Source organism: Pteropus vampyrus, unplaced genomic scaffold (genome assembly GCF_000151845.1).
Source record: "Pteropus vampyrus isolate Shadow unplaced genomic scaffold, Pvam_2.0 Scaffold9, whole genome shotgun sequence".
Lineage (NCBI taxonomy): Eukaryota > Metazoa > Chordata > Mammalia > Chiroptera > Pteropodidae > Pteropus > Pteropus vampyrus.
Window position 1 is genome coordinate 833,014 of NW_011888790.1, and position 24,476 is coordinate 857,489.

Here is a 24,476-nt window from a genome sequence, read left to right on the forward strand (position 1 = left end):
TAAGTACATTTGGCTTTGCCAGCCTATAAATAGAAGTAGGAACCCCTGAGGTGCAGAACAAGCAGGCTGATGAAACCAAAGCTTGCTACTACTTCTTTTTCTTGGTGCTTTGTTACTAAGAGTGAGAGGAGTAAATGAAATAAACAAAACCCCTAATAACCTCCTTCATTAATTGTTTCTCTTTTATCAATTTTTTCCCCCAATGATTCAGTTGAATTCACATCCCGTAATTTTTCATCCCCTTCAGTAGAGTTTGTTACATAGCATTAAAATCATTACAACGTTTTTGATATGTTGGCTGCAACAGACATTGAGTGAAAAATAGTTCTTCAAAGAGAGTTTGACGTTTTGCTAGTCTTTTTTGGCCTGGGAATATATTTCAAATGGCAACAGTTCTTAGAGCTCCCCAAAATCCTACCTTACTGCAGATCAAAGTAAAATACTATTAAAAATAAAAATAGAATTTCCCATTGTCACTTCATCTTCTAAATATAAGTCCATGCTTCAATTTCGCATGAAAATCAGAAATGAGTGGCTTTTACTGCAGATTAGATTGAGACTTCTTACCTGAATTCTTCTCTGTAGTCATTCCTAATATACTCAGCTAAAGTCTTGCTGTACAGCAGGCAGCTCTTGAGGATGAAAAACTGCTGGTACAACAGAACTGCTTGGCCAGGACTTAGCAGCTGAAATGAAGCTGAAAGCCCCTTCACCACTTGTTTCACAATACTGGCCACAAAAGTAATCTAGACAAGGAAAACGCAGTTAGTTTCATGTAGGCCGCATGCCACCCATAAGAGCACCTATTTCACCTGGAGCCTCAACGAGAAATCTAGGCTGAAGACCTCACCACCCTCACACCAAATAATAACACAAACAAATGTAAACTGCAAAAGTGACCAGTCCTGTGAAGGAAGGGAAGAAGAAACCATGCTACGACTGTGTGTGCCTATAATGAGAAAATCTAATCTAGTCAGAGGTCAGAGAATCATCCCCTACCCTAACCCCAGGAAGGGGCACTGAGGCCTGAAGGATGAGTAGGAGTAAACTAGGTGGGAAAGGAAAGGAAAGGAAAAGCATTTCAGACAGACAAGTGGTAAAGATTCTGTGATGGAGGTGGGGCTGTTGGGGTGGGCAATGAGTAAGAGACCCACATAGTATTAGGAGAGATTTAAAGCAAGAGATGACATAATTGGATTATTATTTTGAACAAACTCCTCTGACTATAGTCTGATGGGAAGATAGGAACAGACCATGTAGACGTGACTGTAGTGTCAAGGAAAGAGATGGTAATACTATGGACTACGATGGAGGCTGCCAGGACAGAGTGCCCAGATGATCCCAAGTGTTATATTCATGCTTGCCAACTCATATTACTGTTTAAGTGTTCATTTTTTCACTTAGTTATATAGCTGATATTTTAATATTCTGTTTTCTTCATGTATCTTAGAGTTTTTCATGAAATAAAGATCCCATTTAAGATGTTATTTCACTGCCTTTAGGCCCCAAGTATTATCAGATTTACACTTCTGTTTTATAAAAAATTTGTGTTTTATTAATTAAGCACAAGAGCATCTGTTTAATTAGCCTTGAGTGCTGGTTTCGTTTTTACTTCTAGGCACTTACTATGGGGGGACGACTTTGTAGAAAGGACATCATCCAGCTAATAGCAAACTTTCTTGATCCCAATCCAAGATTTCCCTAAAAGACTCAAGGAAATAAACAAGTTATTTCATGAAGTTCAAGTTGTACCTAAAAGGGCATTTATTCTCAAATCCATTTTATTCTTAATCAAATCTTTAAAATCAGTAGTTAGGAAAATAAGCGAGATGAGCACTTAAGAGCAAAAGTAGTGTTGTATGAGTAAACTAGTTTTGGAGACCATCTCTAATACAAACATTTTAAAAAATTTATTAATCATATATATTATTAATCATAATATGTAATATAAGTATATGATGGTTGTATGATATATATAATAACCACACAATGTGTATAATAAAAAATATATATTGTACCTGCTGAAAGACAAGAAGTATCTCATATAAAAGTGCTGTAGCTCTATCTGTATATTCCAGGATAAGCTTCTGTAACTGGAATTTTAAATAATAATCAATACAATATCATTGGCAGAGCCAGAAAATGGCAATTTCTCCTGGTTCCCTTTAGATACTTACAAAAGCATTTTTATTAACAGAAAATATAATTAGTGTGGCCAATTTTCCTATTTCATTTGGTTTAAGTCATTCTCAAAAGAAAGGCTCTCATAAAAAGACTACACATTTAATAATGGCTGAGAAAATCGGTTAGGGAAAGAAGATACAATGGCCCACAGAATACTAGCACACAAAAAATGCACACTTGATTTACAAAATCATTCAGATCAATAACTACTTTCTTTCAAAATGCTTCCCAGAATTAAGATGGGGAGATTCTCTGAGAAATTTGGGCTTATGTGCAACTTGAAGTACAACTCCTTCTGTAGTGTGAGTAAATATAGGGCTTAGAGACTTTTTTTTTTTTTTTTTTTTTTTTTTTGCTCTCAAGAACTCTAACCAGTTGGTGAGGCTATCTTCTAGCCCATAGGCCACTTGGTGCATGAGAACTGTGTCTGTGGGCATGCTTCAGGCCCTGACACTATTCTTTGCCAGAAGAAGCTCTAATTTGAAATCTCCCACTCTATTAGATCTTGGAACAAAAGTTTATATGATCTGCTCATGGCTATACTAGTAGCCCAGGTAAAAAAGGTCAGCAAGCTTAAAAATAGGAAACTCAGACCTTTCTATTCTGCCCACTAGATATTTTTTTTTCCCATTAGATATTTTCATATAGAAATACCTTAGGCAAATCAAATCAACTAACCCAAAACCATTATTTCCCCCTTTTGAACCTATTCTTCTTGTTTTAATTCTTATCTGGCACCCAAACCAGAATCTAAAAGTCATCTAATCTTCACACTTTATTTCCATATCAACCTATCAACTCAGTTCCCTAAAAATTTCTGGAATTTGTCCTCCTGCCAACTACCATCCTTTTTCTTCATTTATTTATTCAACAAATATGTATCAGACCAAGTACTAGGTGTTGGGGATACAATGGAGAGCAAGAGAGATATGGTCCCCGCCCTCATGGAATTCACAGTCTAGTGGGGAACAGACACCACTGTAATAATCAAATAAATAAATGCATAGTGGCAAACTGAGGTAAAGGCTATGAAAGAAAAGTACAGGAAGTTAGAAGAGCTCTAAAATGAAAGCCTAGTCTCATTTGAGGGTCAAAGAAGGCTTTCTTCTGGTCCATATCTTAATAGCTATGCCTGTCTGAGTCTTACTTCCATCCCACTCTTTAATCCCTAATCCACTCACTCTACTGTAGAGAGTGGTATTATAGATGCTCCATATAGAGTCTGTAATAATATATCCATGTTCTAGTTAATTAACATCTGTTGCTCCAACCAGACTATAAACTAATGAGGACAGAGATTGTGTCTATTTTGCTTCTTGATTGGACCCTACTACCTAGCGCACTGTTTAGCTCATAATTGATTCTCAATAAATATTTATTGAGTGAATAAGTGAATTTAAGAGTTTTCTAACACATAACTCTGATTGTATGTATAAGAACTATCAAATCATGCTCCATCCTTTAAAAAAAAATTCTGCGTTGGCCTGCTCAAAATAAACTAATAATAAGTTGATTTATTAGTGTTTTGTACGTAGTTTGGTATGTCAAATGTTTTAGTAAACTTAGAAGAACAAGTAACTCTTGCCGAGTTTGCACTACTTAGATTGGTAAGAAAATGGTAAACTAAGGCAAGAGTTAACCCTAAAATCTCTTAGGCAGTGAGACCCCTACTGTGGAATTATATATACATACATGTTCTATAGAGAGACAAACAAATTTATCTAATATATACAGAATACTAATTATCTTCCATAATAGACAATCTACATATGTATACTAAGAAAATAATTTATGTAAAATGGATATATTAATGTTGACAGAATAGCTTTCTAAGTTTTAAAGCTAATGACAAAATATTTATTCTTTGATTTAATTATATTTCTATATTCTAAAATGTTGTGGTCCACATTAGAAGACAAGCAGCCAGAGACCCTATATATTGTATCTAATCTATCCCCAAATTCTCATCTCACCTCAGCATCAAAAGACATCTCAACTAAAGTTGAATCAGCCACCAACTGGATATCAAACACAGGACAAGATTTTGGAATCTGAGGCTTGCTAATTAAAATTACCAAGAGATTAAATAGTGTTCCCCTGAAAAATAAATAAAAGGAAATTAATCAGTAAAGTCTGAAAAGAGAAAGAGCAAAGCTAAGTTTGAATATAATTATACTTAAAAGTACAAAGCATTGCAGACCATTCTTGACTGAACTTTTGGATCTTTGGACATGCAGACAAAAGTCTAGTGATAAGACATTTAAATGAAAATATAATTTCTTGATCTTTTGGCTGAGAAAAAGTGTACAGTTCTAGAAGTTCACATAGCTTATGAAGTTTAGAAAACCTAGATTTAAAGAAAATTTGGGTGATTTCAATTATAATAATATTTTCCAAAGGGCTTTTTATGAATAACTAATTCCAAGCAATATTATAGTCAAAATAGATTCTGTTTTCAAAGGAGGAATAAGAAATACTTATTTAACCAAGTTCACTGGATATCTTTACTATAGGACTTCTCAGAAGCTGAATATGCTAATGTGCACTGTATACTTCCAGGACAAAGAAAGAGTATGAAGCATTTCTTAAAATGCTTATCCAATCACAAGTTTTTTGACTTTACAACCCCTTTTTTTTTTTTTTAACAAAGCATTTCAGAGGTTTACTATTCTACTGAAAGCCACTAGCTATTAAGTAATAAAACTAGTATTAAACTTCAGGTCTTTTGCTTTCAAATGCAGTGTACTGTCCACTAATGTACACTAGTAACTCACTTAAATGTTACAACAGGTTTGAATAATATACTGTATTATTTGAAAATAAAAAAGGAAAAAAATCATAATTCAAACTGAGCATCCTGAGGAGCTGGGAGAGTATACACCATCTTCATATGTGTAGTACAACCTATGTATAGCTGAAAAGGAGCTAAAGGCAAACCACTAGAAATATAGGTGCCTTACTGAAGACAGTATCAGAGTAGCATTCACAGGTAGCAGTAGTAAAAGAATTTACAGATAGGACTGTATTACTCTATAACCGTAAACATTACTTTCATAATGGAATAAAGGAGACTATAAGCAATCCTTGTTTAGTAACATTTGAGGCTTCCTATCTTTTCACAATCATTTAAATCATTACCATGATTAGTTCATGATTAACCAACATTCTAATAAAAATACAATTCCCCTTCTTTATCCAACTCAAAAAGCAAATCTACTTCTCATATCTGCAAAAGAAGAATCATGTCAGTTAGCACACTTCTCAAAAAAATAAAAGATATGCCCTATAGGATATTTGCTAATGTTTTATTCAGGCTATTTTAAAATGGCCAGTCTTTTAGAAGACCCTTCCAAAATCAACAAAACAGTTCCATTTAGAAACTTTTCCCAATATTAAGTTTGAATTGACATTCCATTCACTGTTATATTTAATTATAGTGCTTTATTTTCAGCAACTACTTTTCGAAGTATATATCTAAGCATAAGGGAAGGAACTCTCAAATTCTGGGTCACTTGCTGTGATAATATATGAATTCAATCATAATAATACTGAAATATGAAAGGATTATGGCACATTTCAAGAAGAATACAATGAAGTGGGTTAAACTAATCTCTACTTATGAAGAAAATAAAGAGGACAATACAGAAATAAATAAATGCTTTTTATTTGCTCAAATAGAATTTAATTTGTAATCTACCCCTTCTGCCAACTCAATTTAAAGTCCACAAGGCCTATAATAGAAAAAATTTTAATCTAAATAGTAGTTTCATTCTGAAAATAAAGATTTGACATCACAGCCTTAAAAAAATGGTGCCAACAGTTTGATACTTTCATTGTTTAAATGGTTATTATTTTCAATGTATTATATTTTAAAATACAGACTTTGAAAGGCAAATTCATAGTCATAAATCAATCTATGTTGTCATGATAGGTAGAATTCTAATGTGGCTTTCAAGATTTCTGCCCCCTGGTATATACACCCTATATAATCCCTTCCCCTTAAATTTGGGCAGGACTTGTAAATATGTTAGGGTATCAGTCTTAGGGTTATGTTATATTAGATGAGAAAGATGAAGGGATTTTGCATATTTAATTAAAGTTCCCAATTAGTTGACTTTTGAGTTAATCAAAGGGAAATTATCCTGGGTGTGACTGATCTAATCAGGTGAGCCCTTTAAAAGACAACTTAGGAACAAATGAACAGGACAAATAGAGACTCATGGACATGGACAATAGACTAGTGGTTACCAGATAGTAGTGGGGAGGAGTAGGGGGAAGGTAGACAGGGTAAAGGGGGTCAAATATGCAGTGACAGAAAGAAATCTAATTATGGGAGGTGAACATACAATGTAAAAGTGTACTGTTAAAGTGTACAGCTGAAACTTACTGGATTTCATTAACCAATGTCACCATAAAATAAATTAATTAAAAACTAATAATAAAAAAAAATTAAAGAGAGCTTAGGCCTTCTCTGAGCTCAGAGATATTCTCTTGCCAAGAAGAAAGTCATCATGAGTTTAAAGGTGGAAAGAAATTTATTCTGCCAACAATCACCCAAATGACCTTGGAAGAGGACCCCAAGCCTCAGATGATAGAAATAATCTTAAATCTCTATCTTGGAGATTGGAGAAATGGCAGCACTACCAACTGCATAAAGAAGTATGCAGAGAAACACACTATATTTTCCTTGTTTACAAAAACCAGAGGTCAAAAAACTATGGCCTCCAGGCCAAATAGCCTATAGTCTATTTTTGTAAATAAGCTTTATTGGAACACAGCTGTGTCCCTTCATTTATGTATTGTCTATGGCTACTTTTGTGCTGCAATGACAGACTTGTGTAGTTGCAACAGAAACTATATGGCCTGAAATATTTACTCTATGACCCTTTACAAAAATGTTTAACCACTCCTGCTATAAAGCATTGTATGACCATAGTCCCTGGCACATAGTAAGTTGCTTAAGAAATGTTAATGAATATTATCATTAAAATTTATTTGTAAAGGTCTATAATCAATAGCCTGGACAAATATTACTAATAGTTCTTATTCTTCCCCTAGTTCAAATATTTTAGAGCCCATGGCCTTCATCTTTCTTCTACCTTCTAATATAGGAAACTTAGATAAACAGTTGATGAGGATAGAAAAAAAAAATAAGATTTCAGCCAGAACGTTGCCCAAGGATGTAATTCATAGTCTATAATAATCATATAAAAAGGTCAAGCCGATAACATGCAAACAACATACCTCTGTGGCAAAGAATGTTATTGTCCCCCTATTATATATGCATGCATTCTTCCTTTTAATTACAGATGTCCCCATCACCACCCAAAGTTTAGTTTGGTACATAACCATGCAACTACAGACACATTTTCTAGCCTCTCTTGCAGCTAGTTATGGCCACATACCTAAAGTTCTCATTGATAGAACATGAGCAAAAGTTCTATATACCTTGCTTAAAAAGGAAATTTTCTTGCCCTCTACTTCTCTTACTGCTTCCCACAGGGTGTAATGAAATCAGACCAGCTTTAACCATGAGAACCAAGATAGTATAATAGAAGAAGGCAGAGCAACAAAAGGGAAGGGACCTAGGTCTCTGGCTGATCTTGTGGAGGAAAGGTTGACTGCCTTCTCTGGACTGTGAGAAAGATGTAAATCTCTGTCTTCTTTGGGGCATGTATTTTAGAGTATTTTTATTACAGTAACTTAGCCTATAGGTTAATAAACCTTCTAACTTCATTCACTCCAAGGTCACTTATTTATATATTAAATGAAGCTACCGTAACTTCTGCCTTTGCAAAGTAATTTTTCAGTTGTGTGGATATAAGGGTACTTTGGAAAATTCTAATAGGGACCCCCGGCTTTTAACGTACAATGGGTCATTTCTCAAGTTTACTAGACAATGATAAAAGATAAAATTATGCTACAAAAATCTTTGTGCCCTTAATAATCCAGAGAGACAGAACTCAGTTATGTACCAATTAATCTGTTTATCACAGAAGGAATTGGAGGGAAAATGAGTTTAATGTACTTAGAAGGCAATTGAACAGAGAAGTTAGAGAGCTATGAGTTTTGGAAGATAATCAACATAATTAATGGGTGGCAACTACAAAATCCCAGTATTTTCTAAGGGAACTTACTTCTTAGCTGCCAATGTGTTCAGACGTGATGATTCAGTTTCTGTTTCTCTGAACATCAGTCCTAGAGTCTGTATGATTTCAATGCACACCCTAGAAAACAGAGAAAAAAGCATGGAAATGGCATGATTTCAATACAAGTTCAGAATTCCACAAAGTCAGTAATTCTTGATAGAACTACACTCAGGTATCCATGTAAAAAAAAAAGTACAGGAGGGAAATTCTGTATATCAAATTGCCAACATTGATTGAGTGCCAACTCTGTGATTGCTACATAGTGAGTATTCAAAAATATTCGTTGAACGAATGAATTAATAGCTGGATATCAGGATTAAAAGTCATTTTCATATTTTTCGTACTTATATTTTTCCAAGGTTTTTATGATAATCATGCCCTACTTTATTTTTAATAATTTTAACTTTTTCAAATAGGTAATATTTGGCACAAATTTCAAAATTAAAAAAGGAAATACAATAAAAATGCCTTTCCTCAGATACCCATTTTTTTCCCCTTTAGAACAGCTAATATTACTAGTTTCCTGTGTAGTTTTTTTTTAAAAAAAATTAGAAAACGAATGCTATTTTTAAAAAATCCATGTGAAGCAAAATTTGCAACATCATTAATCATTAAAACAGTATTTATTTCATCTAGTGCCTTCCATTTATCTTTAATACCCCAGGGGGGCAAAATGTCTACGATTATCCAGTTAGTACTTACACCAGCTCATCAGCTCTTTGGCTTTTATTTTGAAGTGCATTTTTATCCCTAGACTCTGGCAAGTACTCATGAAGTTTGTTCACTAGGAAATAGAAAAGGTCACTGGTCTGTGAAAGCAAGCAGGAAAGAAGACGAAATTAAGGTATCTGTTGGTGAAACTTTATGCTTACATAATAAAAATAAGAAGAAATGATTTGTTCTTTGACCAGGAAGTGATTTACAATATCTCTCATTATTACTAGCATAACCCAAAGTGAAAACATACTTTTTCTTGCAATCAGGAGACAATGGTCCTGGTGAACAGAGCAAGAGCTAAAGTCTAGAGGGTGATGCTGGTAATGCCTTCTAGATTCAACCGGACTGTTAATATTTAAGATCATCCAGAAGTAGGTGTATAATCTCAGGCAAGTCATTTGGTCACCTTGAAATAACATATTAAATGGGGGCTACTATAATTCCTGCCTTGCCAAAGTAACTTGGCCTTTGTGAAGATACAATGAAATCATAATTAGATAAGCTCTCGTTTTAATATGTTTACTATTATGAAAACATGTAGAGCACTACTATAGCCTTTAAAGATAGTGCAGAATGATAGTAATACTTCTGAGTATTAATATTTCTGTAATGATGTTAATACAATGGAAATGTAGATTGCCATTTTTGCCAAAATAAACACTGACTTAAGAGTGGGGGAACCAATTTTTTGCGTTCCTATCCAGTTTCATGAGATAAATCAAGCATGAAAATAAGCACTGGCCCATAAAATCAGGCTAGTTGGTACTAATGAGAAATATGTAATTGCTTCTCTTTTCTTTTCCTCTTTTGTTCATTTTCCCCCCAGGACTTCTTTTTTTTATTAGTGGCAACTTAGATTCTTTGTTTTGACAGGGATATATGTGCCCTTATTTAGGTGATATGGCATGAGAAGAGGCTGAGGATGGCAGGTAAAGAGAAGGAAAAGAGGAAAAGGAGTAGGATGTACACCAGGCCCTCTCAGAAGTGCTTGTGCTTACACGAATAAATTAGCATAGTGTGGTGGTTTTACACACTGACTCTGGTTATTGAGTTCAAAAACAGCTCTGACACTGGTTAGCTAGCTGTATGACATCTGGCAAATTATACACTCTGTAACTCAGTTTCTTCATCTCTACAATGGGCTTAATAAGATAGTATTTGTAAAGCTTAAATAGTGCTTACTTAAGCACATTATAAGTGCTAATAAATATCAGTTATTATCATTATTATGATCTCCCACCTGATCACTGGTTCAGGAATTTTAACTCATAAAATATCTTCTACCTACCTGAAACAACATGAAAGAGTCTCAAAAATGTTAATGCAAAAGAAGCCATACATTGGAATACACAGTATAAAATTCCATGTAAGTGGAATCCTAGGACAGGCAAAACTAATCTATAGTGACAGAAAGCACAGCAGTTGCCAGGCATGGGCGGAAACTGACTGCTACAGAGCACAAGGTAACCTTTTGAGGTGATAGAAATGTGCTAAATCTTGGGTGGGGTGATCAACTGAGACAGTTGGTCATCTTGCATGTGAAGCACTTATAATCTAGGAAATGGCCCGGGCTGTCTTGTATGGTTAGGGAGACAGCACTTCACAACTGCTCAATAAAATGGTGGCAATTATGTATGACACCACTGGCCAGAATTAGCCTCATTAACACCAGCATCAGTACTAACCTGGGCTTCTCAATACCTTCACATGAAACCGAAAATCAAACTACAGAAGTCTTATAGGGTAACTCTATAACTTGCTGAGTGAGAGCTAGGTTGTTTTGACTCCCCAGGAGTCATCATTTTAGAAATAACAGTGCTACACAGAAAAGTAATTTTTTTAAAGTATATTTTTATTGTAGGGGAACCTGCATGTAAAACTTCAAATCTCCTTTCTCATCTGTCTGTACTTAACACATCTTGCATACTAGAATCTTCCCTTCTTAATTACCTCTTTTCTTTGACTCTGCAAACCCAACCCATGTAAACTACTGTCTTTTTGCTACCACTTTCCTCTCTTCCCACCGACCCCACCACGCCAACACACACAGATACACTATCGATTACATCACATTTCAAGTGTTAAGACATGATTGTGTTAAATTTAATCAACATTGTAAGATAGAGCATCAAAATATAAGATGACATTTATTTATACAGCATTTTACTTTATGCTTGAATATGCTGCATTCAGTAAACAGGTAAAACAAGTTTTAAAGATTAAATATAAGACAAAACACCTACTTTCCAGAAAAGCCTTTTCAGAATGAAGTTTTTCTGGGCTGCTACTTTAAGTTCCGTAATTAAACAAAGTATCTTCCTTAAAGTATTGTCTTTAAGAAAAAGCTCAGATTTAAGTTGACTGAAGTGCTTAATTTTCTCCTCAGATCTACAGAAACGGAAGAAAACTTTCCATGTAAAAAATAAGAAACACCAGTTGAGGAGTATCAACAATTAATTGACAGGTTTATAAAACTTTTTACCAGTGGAATTTTAACATAGTTTTGTACTAGCTTTATTACTTATCAGTAATGAAACTCGTTTCCCCCAAATTAAACTATTTATTACTCTCCAAACATACTTTTTGCTCACACTTATTTACTCAAGCTATACCTATATGAGGTGTACTCTCACTGTCCCTAGTAAACTTCTGTCCCTCTTTCATAGTCTAACTCAGAGTGTGTTCACATGCCATTTACCATAATCCATGAACCATATGTAATATTATTTGCTTAATATTTTTTCTTTAAATCTACTCACTATTCTTTTTTTTTTTTTTTGCTAAGAGACGCTTATTTCAAAAGAAAACTTTGTATCACGACTTTACAGGGAAAACCAGTGAGTGACTGTAAAAATAGCATGAAAGCAACACAAATTCTGAGCAGATGCTCCATATTTAAAGCCTGAGGCCTGCTGTCCTTAACAGAAAAGCAGATGAGCATGTGCTAGAGAGCTGCCACTACTGGCACCAAGCCAAGAGCTTCTCTCTAATGAGATCACACTAGTTGGAAAAAGGAATCACTTTTCACCATGGAATTCCAAGTTCTTTCATGCCATGTCAGAGTCCACATGAAATCATCTCCCATCACTGACCTACATGTGTTCCACGCTTCAGGAAAAGCTGGCTTAGCTGAAATGAGTAACACCGTCTCTTTAGAGCTTTCCCCAATTCCACCAACAAAGGGAGACCCTCTCTCATAGCACTTTTTTCCACTTCTCATATCACACTAATCCTGTATTACGCCATTGGAGTTATTTCTGTACTTATACTAGACTCTTGGCTGATTTTCAGCAACTTGAAGAAACATTATTGGGTTAAATATTGTTTCCATCTCCACTGTGCTAGTAATAGCATCCTGCACTTAATTGAACACCGTCTCTGTGGCAGGCTCTGGCGTGGGTACCTTTCGTGTACTAGCTCATTCAGTCCCAGTACGGGAACTGAGCTGGGAATTACTATTGCATTTATAGGATGTAAGAGAGGCTAAGTAACCTGGCCAAGCTCACACAACCAGTGATTCAGAAAAGCAGGGTGCAAAGTAATGGTAGGAGAGATGTTTCATGTTCTGTGTAGGTTGATGGAAACTTCTCAGAATTTCTGACTTGAAATAAAAATATTTTTACCACCTACTCCACACACCTTGATGCCAGCCACTTATCCAGTACTACTACGTGGAATCTTGGTTCTTGCCCACTATCTCCCCTTGTACTTAAAAAAATCTAAGATGTTATCCCTTATCCAATCAATGAGCCTCTTTTATTAAAACAAAAATTAAGACTTCCTTTTAAAGGTCTTTTTTCTAATGGAGATATGAGAAGAAAAATAATCATTAAAAATTCAGTGAGAGCAATCATAAAGGCAGAACATGATTATGGGCATGGGGGGTGGGGCAGGATCAGACAGGCTAATGGGAATTCTAGATCTGCCCCTGTTCAGGTGGGTGATAATAACCATGGGCAAGTTACCTAGTCTATCTCTACCTTAATTTCCTCATCTGTAAAATGGGGATGATGATAGCACCTATCCCATTTTAGTTATTACATATGCTTAGCATGCAGTAAATGTTTAATAAATGGAACCTAAATAAAGTAGGAATGAGCTTTGAGGTCCTACTTCCTATACATCCACTTCTATTTACTACCACGTTTCATTTTAAAAATAACTATAAAACCCCTTTTCTCTCTCAGACCTCCAAAAACAGCAGAAATGTAGTTTTCACAAACAAATGAGCTTAGAAAAGCAAAAGCTCAGAAAAAATACAATATCAGCAGAATTATTTTGAAATTGGTTTTCCAATTTTTCCTAGTAGGAGTCAGCAATTTGCTAGGATCCTTAGAAACTGTTTTTATCCTTTGGCACCTATGATAATAGGATGTAATACCAAACTATTTTTTTCAAAAAGGCCAAAATGAATTTCATAAGAAAAAGCATAGTAATATCTTCATACTAAAAATCAATTTATATATAAGTTGAGGTTTTATATATATCATAAATTCAAATTAGATTCAGAAGTCTATATTTCTACAGAAAAAATATGTATAGTCACAGTTTCTTTGCACATTCAGAGAATATTTGCTTTTACACAGATGACAAACTTCCTGTCACTAATTTAAATAAGAAAAAGTCTAGTGCCAGAAGATTCCATTTTTCAATTGAGGAATAAAGGGAAATTTTATATTCATGTTAACAGATATTCTATATTCATCAGCTAGAAAACATAAATTTAGCCAAATGTAGCAAGAAGGATTCTTGACCTAATGATAAGCTCTGTTTTTCCTGTACTTTTTTCATTTTTCCATACATTTAATATAAATAACTAATTATTTGTATGCCTTACAGCTGGAAAAGGGCTTTTCGTACATTATCTCAGAAGCCCTGTGTATATGCTCACAACAGTCAGGTTACAAAACTCACATTTGTGAGAGTTCTAATTTGAAGACCCAAATAATATTTACTCCTTTTAAACTGAAGGTGCCTGGCAAGCAAAGACCATTTATTGATATCTTATGCATATACTGCATCTGTCAGAGTGCATTTTAAATATGTGCCTTCAAGAATTAACTTTGCAAGAAATATGCTCCTTGTGAGTCAAGATAGTGGCAGAACTCTTCTTCTTGCTTTCAGGGATAAGTTTCAAGCCACACAGTTACAAAGTTAGAGCTCATTTTATTACACAATTAGCTTTAAAAATAACTTTAAATAAACACCAGAATTAAAACCGATACTTTTTAAAAGTAATATATGAAAACGTAGATGTTCTAAGCTATCCGTATTACCATCTTTTTACAAAGAAATCACAAGCATTATATTATTTAACCCCTATATACCTAAGAACATATCTCAAAACAAACATTTCCTTACAAAATCATCATTATCACACCCAACAAAATTACTAGTATTTCTTTGGTACTGTCTAATACCCAGTCTATATTCAAATGTCCTCTATTGCCTTAAAAATGTTCTTTTATATTTGATTTGTTAAAATAAAAATTTATAAAGATACTTGTTGTATTTGCTTATATTTCTTAAGCCTTTTAAAAACTTTTGCTATGAAAATTTTGAACATACTCAGAAAAGAAGAAAATTGTGTAAGAAACCCCACTACCCAATCACCTGGCTTCAATGATTTTCAATATTTTGCTAACTTTGTTTTATCTATTCCCTTACACACATACCCCTACCTTTTTTAAAATCAAAATAAAATATATACAACATAAAATTTACCATTATAATCATTTTTAGGTGTACAGTTCAGTGGCATTAAGAGCATTAACAATTGTGCAACCATCACTACTATCCATTGACAGAACTTTTTCATTTCCTAAACAGATACTCTGTACCCATTAAACAATGACTCCCATTCCCCTCTCCCTCAGCCCTGGTAACCTCTATTCTACTTTTTGTTTCCTATTTTGTTTGCCTATTCTAGGTGCCTCATATAAGTGGAATCATACAACATTTGTCCTTTTATGTCTGGCTTATTTCACTTACCATAATTTCTTCAAGGTTCATCCATGTTGTTACATGTGTCAGAATTGCATTCCTTTTTAAGGCTGACATACCCACACTTTAAAGTCAGATTCAGGCTTAATTGTTTTAACAAAGATACTTCATAAGTGGGGCTGTGTGTTTCATAATGCATCAAATAATAGGGCAAAAAAAATATGGTTGTCCCACTTGAGTGATGTTAAAACTAATCGATGGGTTTAGTCATTTACAAAATAATCCCTCCTTTTGAAATTCCACTTCACTTTTCTGTTAAATGGTGTCATCCATTTAGGATTGTTGCATGAATCTATTATTTCATTCGGAGTTGCAAAAACAGTAATTTTTGAATTCCATTAAACCTGCCACATTTATTAGCTAGAATTCTGTAAAATGGAATTTTCCCTTATCAACTTGGGTCATAGTTTACGCAGGAAAGGCAGGATAAATGCTTAATTCTTACCTTTCGTTTGCTGATTTGCAGAGTCAGAATTGGTGCCCTATTTACTTCATTACAGTTCAGTGTGTTTTTATTTCTGTATGGGGGTGGGAGGAGGACTTTCTATCAATGATGCATCATTATATACTTATGAATTTTTATATATTCATTGTTTCAACAATATCATGGGGTTTTTTTTGTTTTTTTGTTTTTTTCCTGATGCTCAAATTGTCGTATCTTTGGCTATTAGGAGCCTCGTATGTGGAATCCTGTGTACTTTAGTTAGGGCCCTGTTACTCTGCATTCTGGCTCAAGCTGTTTCAGATGCATTTTGTGTATTTCCTTCTCCAGACCTAGAACCTAGGAACGTTAGTTTCTTTTAGTGAGGATTGAATATGCTTCTTTTAAAATTAACTTACTCTTACCTCATTTACATGACCCCCAATATACATCACTATTGTAAACCTTTCAAAACTTGGTCATGACTTACTACTTATCATTAAAATGTTGATGCCATCAATTCACTGAGTGTTTTCTAGCATTGTTTTAAGTATGAAAATATAAAAATTAATAAGACATACTCTTTAGCTTCTAGGGGCTTACAATCTACTGGAAGAGATAGTTGTATCACAAGTAACTAATGTAAGGCTGACGGTGACAAAAATATGATAAAAATATGAAATCTGAATAAAATCTAAACTCCTTAGCCTCAAATATAAGGCCCTTTGTGACCTAGTTCTAGCCTCTGTCATATCCCATTCACTCATTCATATTCATTTCGTAAAGGCTTCTTGGCAGCCTACTCTGTACCAGTGACCAAGACACAGTCCCTGCCCTTTAGGAGAACACTGCATAATAGGGCAGCATATACTCAGACAGGCAGTCACACTACAGAACAGTAAGTGCTACAAGATGTACAAGCACAGGATATTATGGAAGAGCCCCTCTTAAATTAGTTATGAGAAATGTTTTTTTTTTAAAAAAAGGACAAGTAAACTAATATTTGATGAGTTGAAGTTATTCATGAAGGGAAAGAAAAGTAGATAGTAGGGTTCTAGAATAGGGGCCATCATGTCAAGGCCGAGAGAGGAAATAAACAGGGAGCTTTCTGAGGACTATGAGTTCCTCTGGGTCAGGCTTAAGGCAGGAGTGGGGAGGACACAATAGTTGAGGATGGAAAAAATGAAGACAGACATGAGGAAGATCTGTGTAAGCTGTTACAAAATTTAGAAACTTCTCCTAAGGGCAATCAATGGGGAGCCATTCAAAGGCTTTAAGGGAGGAGTTACATGATCAAATTTGTGCTTCAGAAAGAGTCCTCTGTTGTAACGGGGTATGGTATAGACAAGGGCCAAGAGTGAAAGCAGAGGCCAGCTAGAAAAATACTGTAGCAGCCCAGAACAGAGATGATCAGACTGAGCATGCAGCCGTAGAAAGTCATAGTTGTTATCCAGATATATTAAAGAAATAAAATAAATCATGCAATTGGCTGAATGTTGCAGGATGGTGAAGGGGAGAAAAAAGGCGAAGGTGACATCCAGGACTCCGGCTTAGGTGATCTGGGGATAATAACATCATGCCCTATGTTAGGAAACACAAGAGGAAGGTCAGGTCCCAGAAGGAAGATGCTGGGTTCTGTTTTGAATATGCTGACTTTAAGGTTCCTGTGAGACCTACAGGAGGTGATATCCAGTGGGTAATTGTGTTTGCAGACCTAAAATTCAGGGCAGAGAATTGAGGCAGAGGTATAAATATAATGGCAGCAACACATAGCGTTAGGAGAGGCATAGAGGAGAAAACAGTCCCCCGTGGAACTCTGTCTTATCATCACTCCTTACCTGTATGGCTTCTGACCTCCAGTAGCAGGACTGAGCTCACTAACATACAGGGGATCTTGTAAGAGAGTAGCTTTCTGAAAGAGGAAAAAAGTGGGACTACTTAGAATTTTTGTTTATTGAAAATTAGTTCTCCCTACTTTTAGTCAATATATACCTATTTAATCCCTTCTATAGTATATGATTTGTTTATATAACTCATTCCAATGTTTGATAATACCACAGGGAATTTTTCCTTATATAGTTTTTTTAAAGTTTTAAACATGTTTGCTCATTGTAAAATAAAATTATCAAAATCAAACAGTACAGAAATGCATAAAGTTCCTTGTCTCTCCCTACCCCTTCCATCCCACTATTCAAAGTATCTTACATCATCAGATTGGTTTATATATCCTTTTAGGCATATAAAAACATACTAATTATAACATATACATTAAGAACATTTATGTATTAGATGATATATTTTTTAATAGATAATATTAATTAAATTATAGCACATATATTAATCTGGAGCTTTTTTTCCTACTTAATACATGGTAGACAGTTTTTCATGTCTGTGTGCATAGATTTACTTCAATCTTTTTAATGATTGCCCCGTATTCTATAGCATAGATGTACAATAATTTAACTATTCCCTCATTAAAGAGATTATTTTTTCCTCAAATCTTTAGTGTTGCCATTTTCCAGTCACTCTGGGTCCTCAAAACAAATGGCCATATAGTATTCAGCAAGTTCTTTAAATAACATTTTATTTATGTTGAAGCTTAACAGACAGATCAGAAGGAATTTCTGAAATGTTGCTGATTTATAACTCCAAACAAGCTTACCCCTACCTTATTCTTAATAACGGAGTAGGGTGCTGGGTGAGTGGGTAGGGGGAGGTAAAGTATGTGCTTTTTCTTACTACTTTGTCATTGCTCTTCAGTTAAAAAAAAAAAAAAAAAGGCTGCCTTTTTTTCCTCTCCAAATGTTTATGTTTGCCTTAAATCTAGAATTTTAATATGGGGATATCTCTTAGTTCTTTAGCTTTCTATTAGCTATCTTCACAAAAAGGACAAAGAACTGCCCCATTTCATCTCTGTAGAATTTGAGATACTAAACAACTCATATGTAATCACTTTTGGTTATAGTTACAAATAAAATGGGTTACTGAAGGAGACGCAACTCTGGAAACCCTTAAAATCCGAATGAGTATTAATTTCTAATCGGATAGTTTAGGTTAATTTTAACTAAAAATATAGAGTTAAGATGTCCAATTCCTTTCTCCAGGAGCACTTCCCTGCTTCAATATGAAAGATCCTTCTAGATCTTAAGGTATAAGAGGTCAGTTAACCAAGATAAATCTGACTGATTTAAGAGATGATTTTTCTTTCAATTTCCTAAAACTTATGAAGACATCACTAAGACTAACCAAAGGAAACCAAGCTGATGAAAGAATTCAACAGTGTAATAAGAAGTCACAACTTTTAAATGTTTACATTGAATTAATATCTTATTCTTATAAAAATGAATGCTAATCTGATTTGACATATATATATGAAATATTTGCTTACTCATTTTCCATCTTTCAAGGGATAGAACATTATTTTTAATTATAATATCTATCAACTCATAAAGATAACCCCCCTTCATCTGCATTTGTTTCAGTAATCATAGAAAGAAATCAGATTATTTGGGTGAAAATCCCAGCTCTACTAGACTAGTTGTGCAAACTTGTATATATCATTTAATTTCTCGATGCCTTAATTTCCTCATCTATAAAATAAGAATACCAACCCTACCTCATAGGGTTGTTCTGCATATTAAACAAGTTAATACACAGAAAGCATCAGAACAGTTCCTACTGGCTAATAACAATCCATATTAGTTATTGTTATTTTTATTTTCAGGAGAACTGTGAGTCGGCCTATCTGACTTGCCCCAGCCATGCCTCTGCTTCAAAATTAAAAAGTAGTATTTAAAACTAAGAATTAGTCAATTCAGGGAAGTACAAACAGTTATTCTGAAATATTTAGGTGGATTTTCTAAAGCCAATTAAGTTTTGTTTTTTCTAGAACATATGAACATATGAGGCCTTCTTTTAATAGACCAGGTTTTTCCCTCTATTTACATTCTTAATTTCTAAGTCTGATTCATTTACATTCTTAATTTTGAGAAAGCTGTTTAAAATTTTAGAGGAAAATAAAAATATTTAACATTCAATTTAAATATTAAACATTCTAACTGTGCTATGAGAAAAAAAATTAGTTACCTTGCAATCTTTCACAATTTTTAGTCATATATAAAATCTCCTGCTTCCGAGCTGCTTTTGAGTGAAAAGAGCCTTTCATATTTCTCAATATTTTTATGTTAAAAGATCAATAATAAAAATTATATATCATTGAAGATAACTGAAAAGGATCATATTACTCTTTGAATAAATTATTTATTTTTAAACTGATCCTGGTGTAATAAAAAGATCCTTAAATGGGAGTTCTGACTCTGCCCCTAAACTTACTATGCAATCTTGACTAAGTCACTTAAAATGGTTGTGTTTCAGTTTCCTCATTTATAAAATAAGGGTCTTAGACGAGATGATATCTATAAGATTATCTGATCCTATGACAATGACTCCCGTCAACCTACTTTCAATTGTGCAGTTAAGAAACACAAACATACTGACAGTCTTGAACTTTATCTGAGCTCTGTGCTCTCTGAAAGCAGAAATGACTGAAATCACTCAAGCGAACTGCAAAAGACCACCCTGCTCACAAGAACCCCAAGCTAAGACCTGTCTCCATCCTTCCTCATGATTCTCATGAGACTCACTGATACTCCTTTGTTTGCCTGCCTCTGTAAAACCCAGATCTATTTCTTTTTCTTTACGACACTCCTCATTAATGAGCATTTTCCCTATTGTAATAGCCTGAAAAAAACCATTTTCTTAATTGTCCAGCATGTTTTTGTCTCCTAAAATATTATTAAATTCAAGGCTAAATTTCCAAAATAGGGAGGTAAAACAGGGAAGGCTATCCTAAAATCAAGGTTAACTCAAATCAAGGTTAACTTATGAGGATACTTACTATAACATAATTGTTCCATGAACTTTTTAAGTGCAGAAATATGGATGAGGTTGTAGAAATAATATACAAATGAAGTTCTGACTCCTTTTTATCTAGGTTTAGATTGCTCTGTAAAGGGGAGATCAGGGAGGAATTTCCTAAGTAAAACTCATTTATGTTCTCATTGCACTTGAAAGGGATTTCACTTAGAGAGCCTTTGTGATCTGGAAGTCCCTCAGGTTCTTTTGTGTTTGTTGTGCAAGATGGCATGCTGACAGCCTGGTCAGTGGTTGATGTGGACTGACAGCTCCTCCTGGAGGGCGTAGGTAAGGGTCGAAGGAACAGCTTCTTGAGGTCTGAAGGAGGACAGAAAGTTGCATCCTTGTATGGTGTGTTGCTCTCTTGGTAGTACCTGTCAGGTAAAATTTAGCATTAAAATGATATTCAGAATTTAATAGTAAGGAACAAAGAGAAACCAGTGGCCCAATGGCAGCAGTTTAAGATTCTGAAAGTAATCGGTGGTGGTGGTGGGGGGGGTCATTTCATAAATTATATAAATATCTAACCACTATGCTGTACACCTGAAACTAATATAAAATAAGATTGAATGTCAACTCTAATTGAAACAAACAAACAAACAAACGAACAAAAAAGGTTTTTAAAAAACAAAAAAGACTCTGAATATAAATGTTTTCACATAAAAGGGATGCTTATAAAGAGAAGGGAGTGATTTAATCTCACTTTTGTACCCACTGATCTAGGGGAGATTTGGCACAATTCTTCAGTATATTTTTCTGCTTTCAGAAATAAAATTGCATTTAAAGAAGCACTTTTTATGTCTATAGCATTGTGCCTGTCTTTCTCAGAACCCCAATATTTCCATTGAAAGGACTTTTCATTCTTGTTTGAAGCCTGATTGTTCTTTCATTGTGCATTTTTACTATATCCTATAAAGAAAAAACAATTCATATGGAGATATGAAGGGAGAATTTTTTAAATGGTGTTTTGATTCATCTCTTGCTAATACTCTTCTGATTTTTCCAATAGCATCCCAATAGAGTCAGCACTTTTTTCAGAATCAATCCTGTGTCCTTTACCTCCCTGTTTTCTCCAGCTCACTATGACCCATTTCTACTTTGCCACACAAGGGAGCAAGTTGTAGAGGCCAGGGAAGTTGCGGAATGTGATTGTGCCACTCAAGTGGTTATGTGACTTTGGTTGACCTGAGACTCAATTTTTTAACTTTGAAATAGGAACAATAATAGCACCAAGCTCATAGAGTATCTGTGAGGATTAAATAAGAAAATTCACGCAACGTGTTTAGAACACTGGAAACACTCAATAGGTGCTAACTATTAATATTATCCTGTATTCCCTTAAATTATTATCATTTATTATTAAAGTGCCTTTATCTGCCTTACAAGATTGGAACTGCTATGAAAGTAGAAAGCCAAGTAGAAAGCCACTTTGTTTTTATTAATTCCTAAATTAATTTTAAACAGGTATAAAATTCATTTGTTATCTTTCCATTGCTGTGAACTGTGCTGAGTTCCATCCCTCAGCTCCCTTCCACACTGACTTTGTGTATGCATGCGCGCGCGCACACACACACACACACACACACACACACAAGTGGTCACCCCAGTTTGCTCATCCAAGTTACATTCCCTTTAACAGCCAAAATTATCTTACATTACCCAATTTCTTAATAGAATTCTACTAATATATGACAGTGTTATCAAAGTGTCTAAGAATATAAGATGCTCACACTAGGATTTTCAGGTAAATGAATATGTCTAGCCCTGAAATGGATGATACATACTCCAGTCTTCTTTAAAGTGGCAGCTTTTCTTTATTCTTGCAGATAATTTTTTCTAAATTTTTCTATATGGAAATCGAAGAGTGTTAAATAACTAGGATGTAGATTATGTTAGATAATGTTATGAAATTAGGTTTATTTTATGCACAACAATATGTTTCATGTGAAAGTTCAGCAAAATGATTTCAGGTAGTTAGAGAAAGTCTCACTTAAATCAACTTATTTACTCGGTTGTATGAAAAATCTGTTATTTTAGAGAGTTTAAAAGGGTTTCTGAAAAGGATTACCTTTTTGGCAGCATATGTGAAAATGCCATGGTCATTATAGCTACACCAGTTAAGCAAGCCAACTCATAAAACTAAACTGTAGCCTTCATTTGAGATTCAATAATACCTTCCATTACTAGTCTGATTAAAGAGTAGTTGATTACTAAGCAAGAGTTCTAGAACCTTGAATTTGCACATATCAACTTTACATTCTATAAAACTAAGTTGCTAAAAGTCAAGTGTTTTCCTAATAAGCTGATTATGTATCTATAGGGAGAAACCAGCCACAAAGGAGAAAGGGATGAGAGAAGTAGGAAAAAGAACTCTAAAACCCAAAGTATGCACAAATAATTTTTCTCCTTTTTCCCTCTGCATCAAAGACAGATAAACTCATTGAGGCTGGAAAAGTCACAGTCCAAAAAGTCCAAATAACAACAGGCAGAATTGCACAGCTTCAGAAAAACCTGTTAGGTTCAAATTCAACCAAGAGTAAAAAGTACATATATGCTAGCATATTGAATCTATCAAGAAAATTAGAAAAAATGATTTAAGAAACTCTTAAAAAGGATGAGAAGGAAGTTTAATATGAAAATGAAGAGTTTAGTTTTCATGAAGAACTAAAAACTTATCAGGTTGAAATGGACAGATTAATATGCTAAAATAGAAGTAACAAGCAGAACAATAAAGAACAATGATTTTTCCATAATAAGTCATACAGACTTAGATCTTAAGATCTAGAATTTGAGCTCTCTTGAATAAAAAATTTTCCATGAAGAAGCTACGAAAGCAGAATTGGTGAAACATAAGCAACATGATATGGAAGAATTCAAAGTGAAAAAATAATTCCCAGATATCTAAACATAACTGAAAGGCTGACAGAGACCAGTCCCAAATTCTTCATGGTCATGTGACCCTGAGTCACATAACATAATATTCAAAATGTCCCAGATGCAATCTAAATTTGCTTGACATTTGAAGGGCCAGGAAGATCTCAATATCTTATGAAGAAAAAGATAATTAATAGATGTCAGTACTGAGATGACAAAGATGGTTGAGATTATCAGACAAAGACTTTAAGGTAACCATTATAACCATGCTCTAATAAATAAGGGTGAGCTTCTCTGAAACAAATGGAAAGATAGAAAGTCTCAGAAGAGAAATAGAAGATATAAAAAGGGACCAAATAGAGATTTTAGGAGGAAAAATACATTACAGTAATGGAAAATTTTTAAGTTCACAAAATGGGCTCAGTGAGCAGAATGGAGATGACAGAGCAGTCATTGAATTTGAAAATAGATGAATAGAAACTATCCAATCTGAGCAACCTAGAGAATAAAGATTGAAGAAAAAAATGAAAAGGATAATAGGAGACTGTGTGACAATATGAAAAAGTCTAATATTCATGTTTCAGAGTCCCAGAAAGATAGGACAGAGTGTATAGTGCAAAAAAAATATTTGAAGGATTTATCTGTGTAACTTGATATCAATGTGTCATAATATTATTTTGGGAAATAAGTGTATTTTATAAAAATTTTCAAAAGTAAAAAAACTACTACAGGTTAAGATAATTGTTTACCCATCTTTTCTCCATATTTTAAGCTATGTGATTGAAGTACTTGTGTTAATAGTTTTCTGGTATGAAGTTGGTTAAAATTTCACCTGTTAATAGATCACTTAGATAATATAACATATGGGTTTTCTATTGGTTTTTCAGAGACTCTAGGTGGAGATTTTGTAACAAGGGCTTGTTACACAGATAAATTGCAATTTATCATTCCTCTTCATTTTAATGATTTGAAGACTGGAGAAAATGCTCAAGATTAAAATTTGATATTCATCCTATAAAAAAAATTTGAAGTAATAATGACTGAAAATTCTCCAAATTTGACAAAAGACATAAACTTACAGATTCTAGAAACTCAGTGAATCCCAAACAAGATAAACTCAAAGAATTCCACACCAGACACATCATAATCAAACGGCTGAAAATAATAACAATTAAGAGATACTTATAACTGAATGTAAAAAATACATGTAAAAA

The 24,476-nt window shown here is 34.1% G+C and overlaps 1 protein-coding gene across 1 annotated transcript in view; it reads right to left on the reverse strand.

Annotated features, from left to right (window-relative positions):
• The window catches only part of CUNH12orf56 (chromosome unknown C12orf56 homolog), a 69,372-nt gene that overhangs the window by 5,267 nt on the left and 39,629 nt on the right, over window positions 1-24,476 (reverse strand). The window contains exons 4-12 of the mRNA XM_011375072.2: window positions 20,372-20,762; window positions 17,313-17,386; window positions 11,294-11,438; window positions 9,036-9,142; window positions 8,322-8,411; window positions 4,158-4,281; window positions 2,019-2,093; window positions 1,627-1,701; window positions 568-746 (exon numbers count right to left, since the gene is read on the reverse strand). Of these exons, the coding sequence (XP_011373374.1) occupies window positions 568-746; window positions 1,627-1,701; window positions 2,019-2,093; window positions 4,158-4,281; window positions 8,322-8,411; window positions 9,036-9,142; window positions 11,294-11,438; window positions 17,313-17,386; window positions 20,372-20,762 (1,260 nt within the window). The remainder of the gene's footprint in view (window positions 1-567; window positions 747-1,626; window positions 1,702-2,018; window positions 2,094-4,157; window positions 4,282-8,321; window positions 8,412-9,035; window positions 9,143-11,293; window positions 11,439-17,312; window positions 17,387-20,371; window positions 20,763-24,476) is intronic.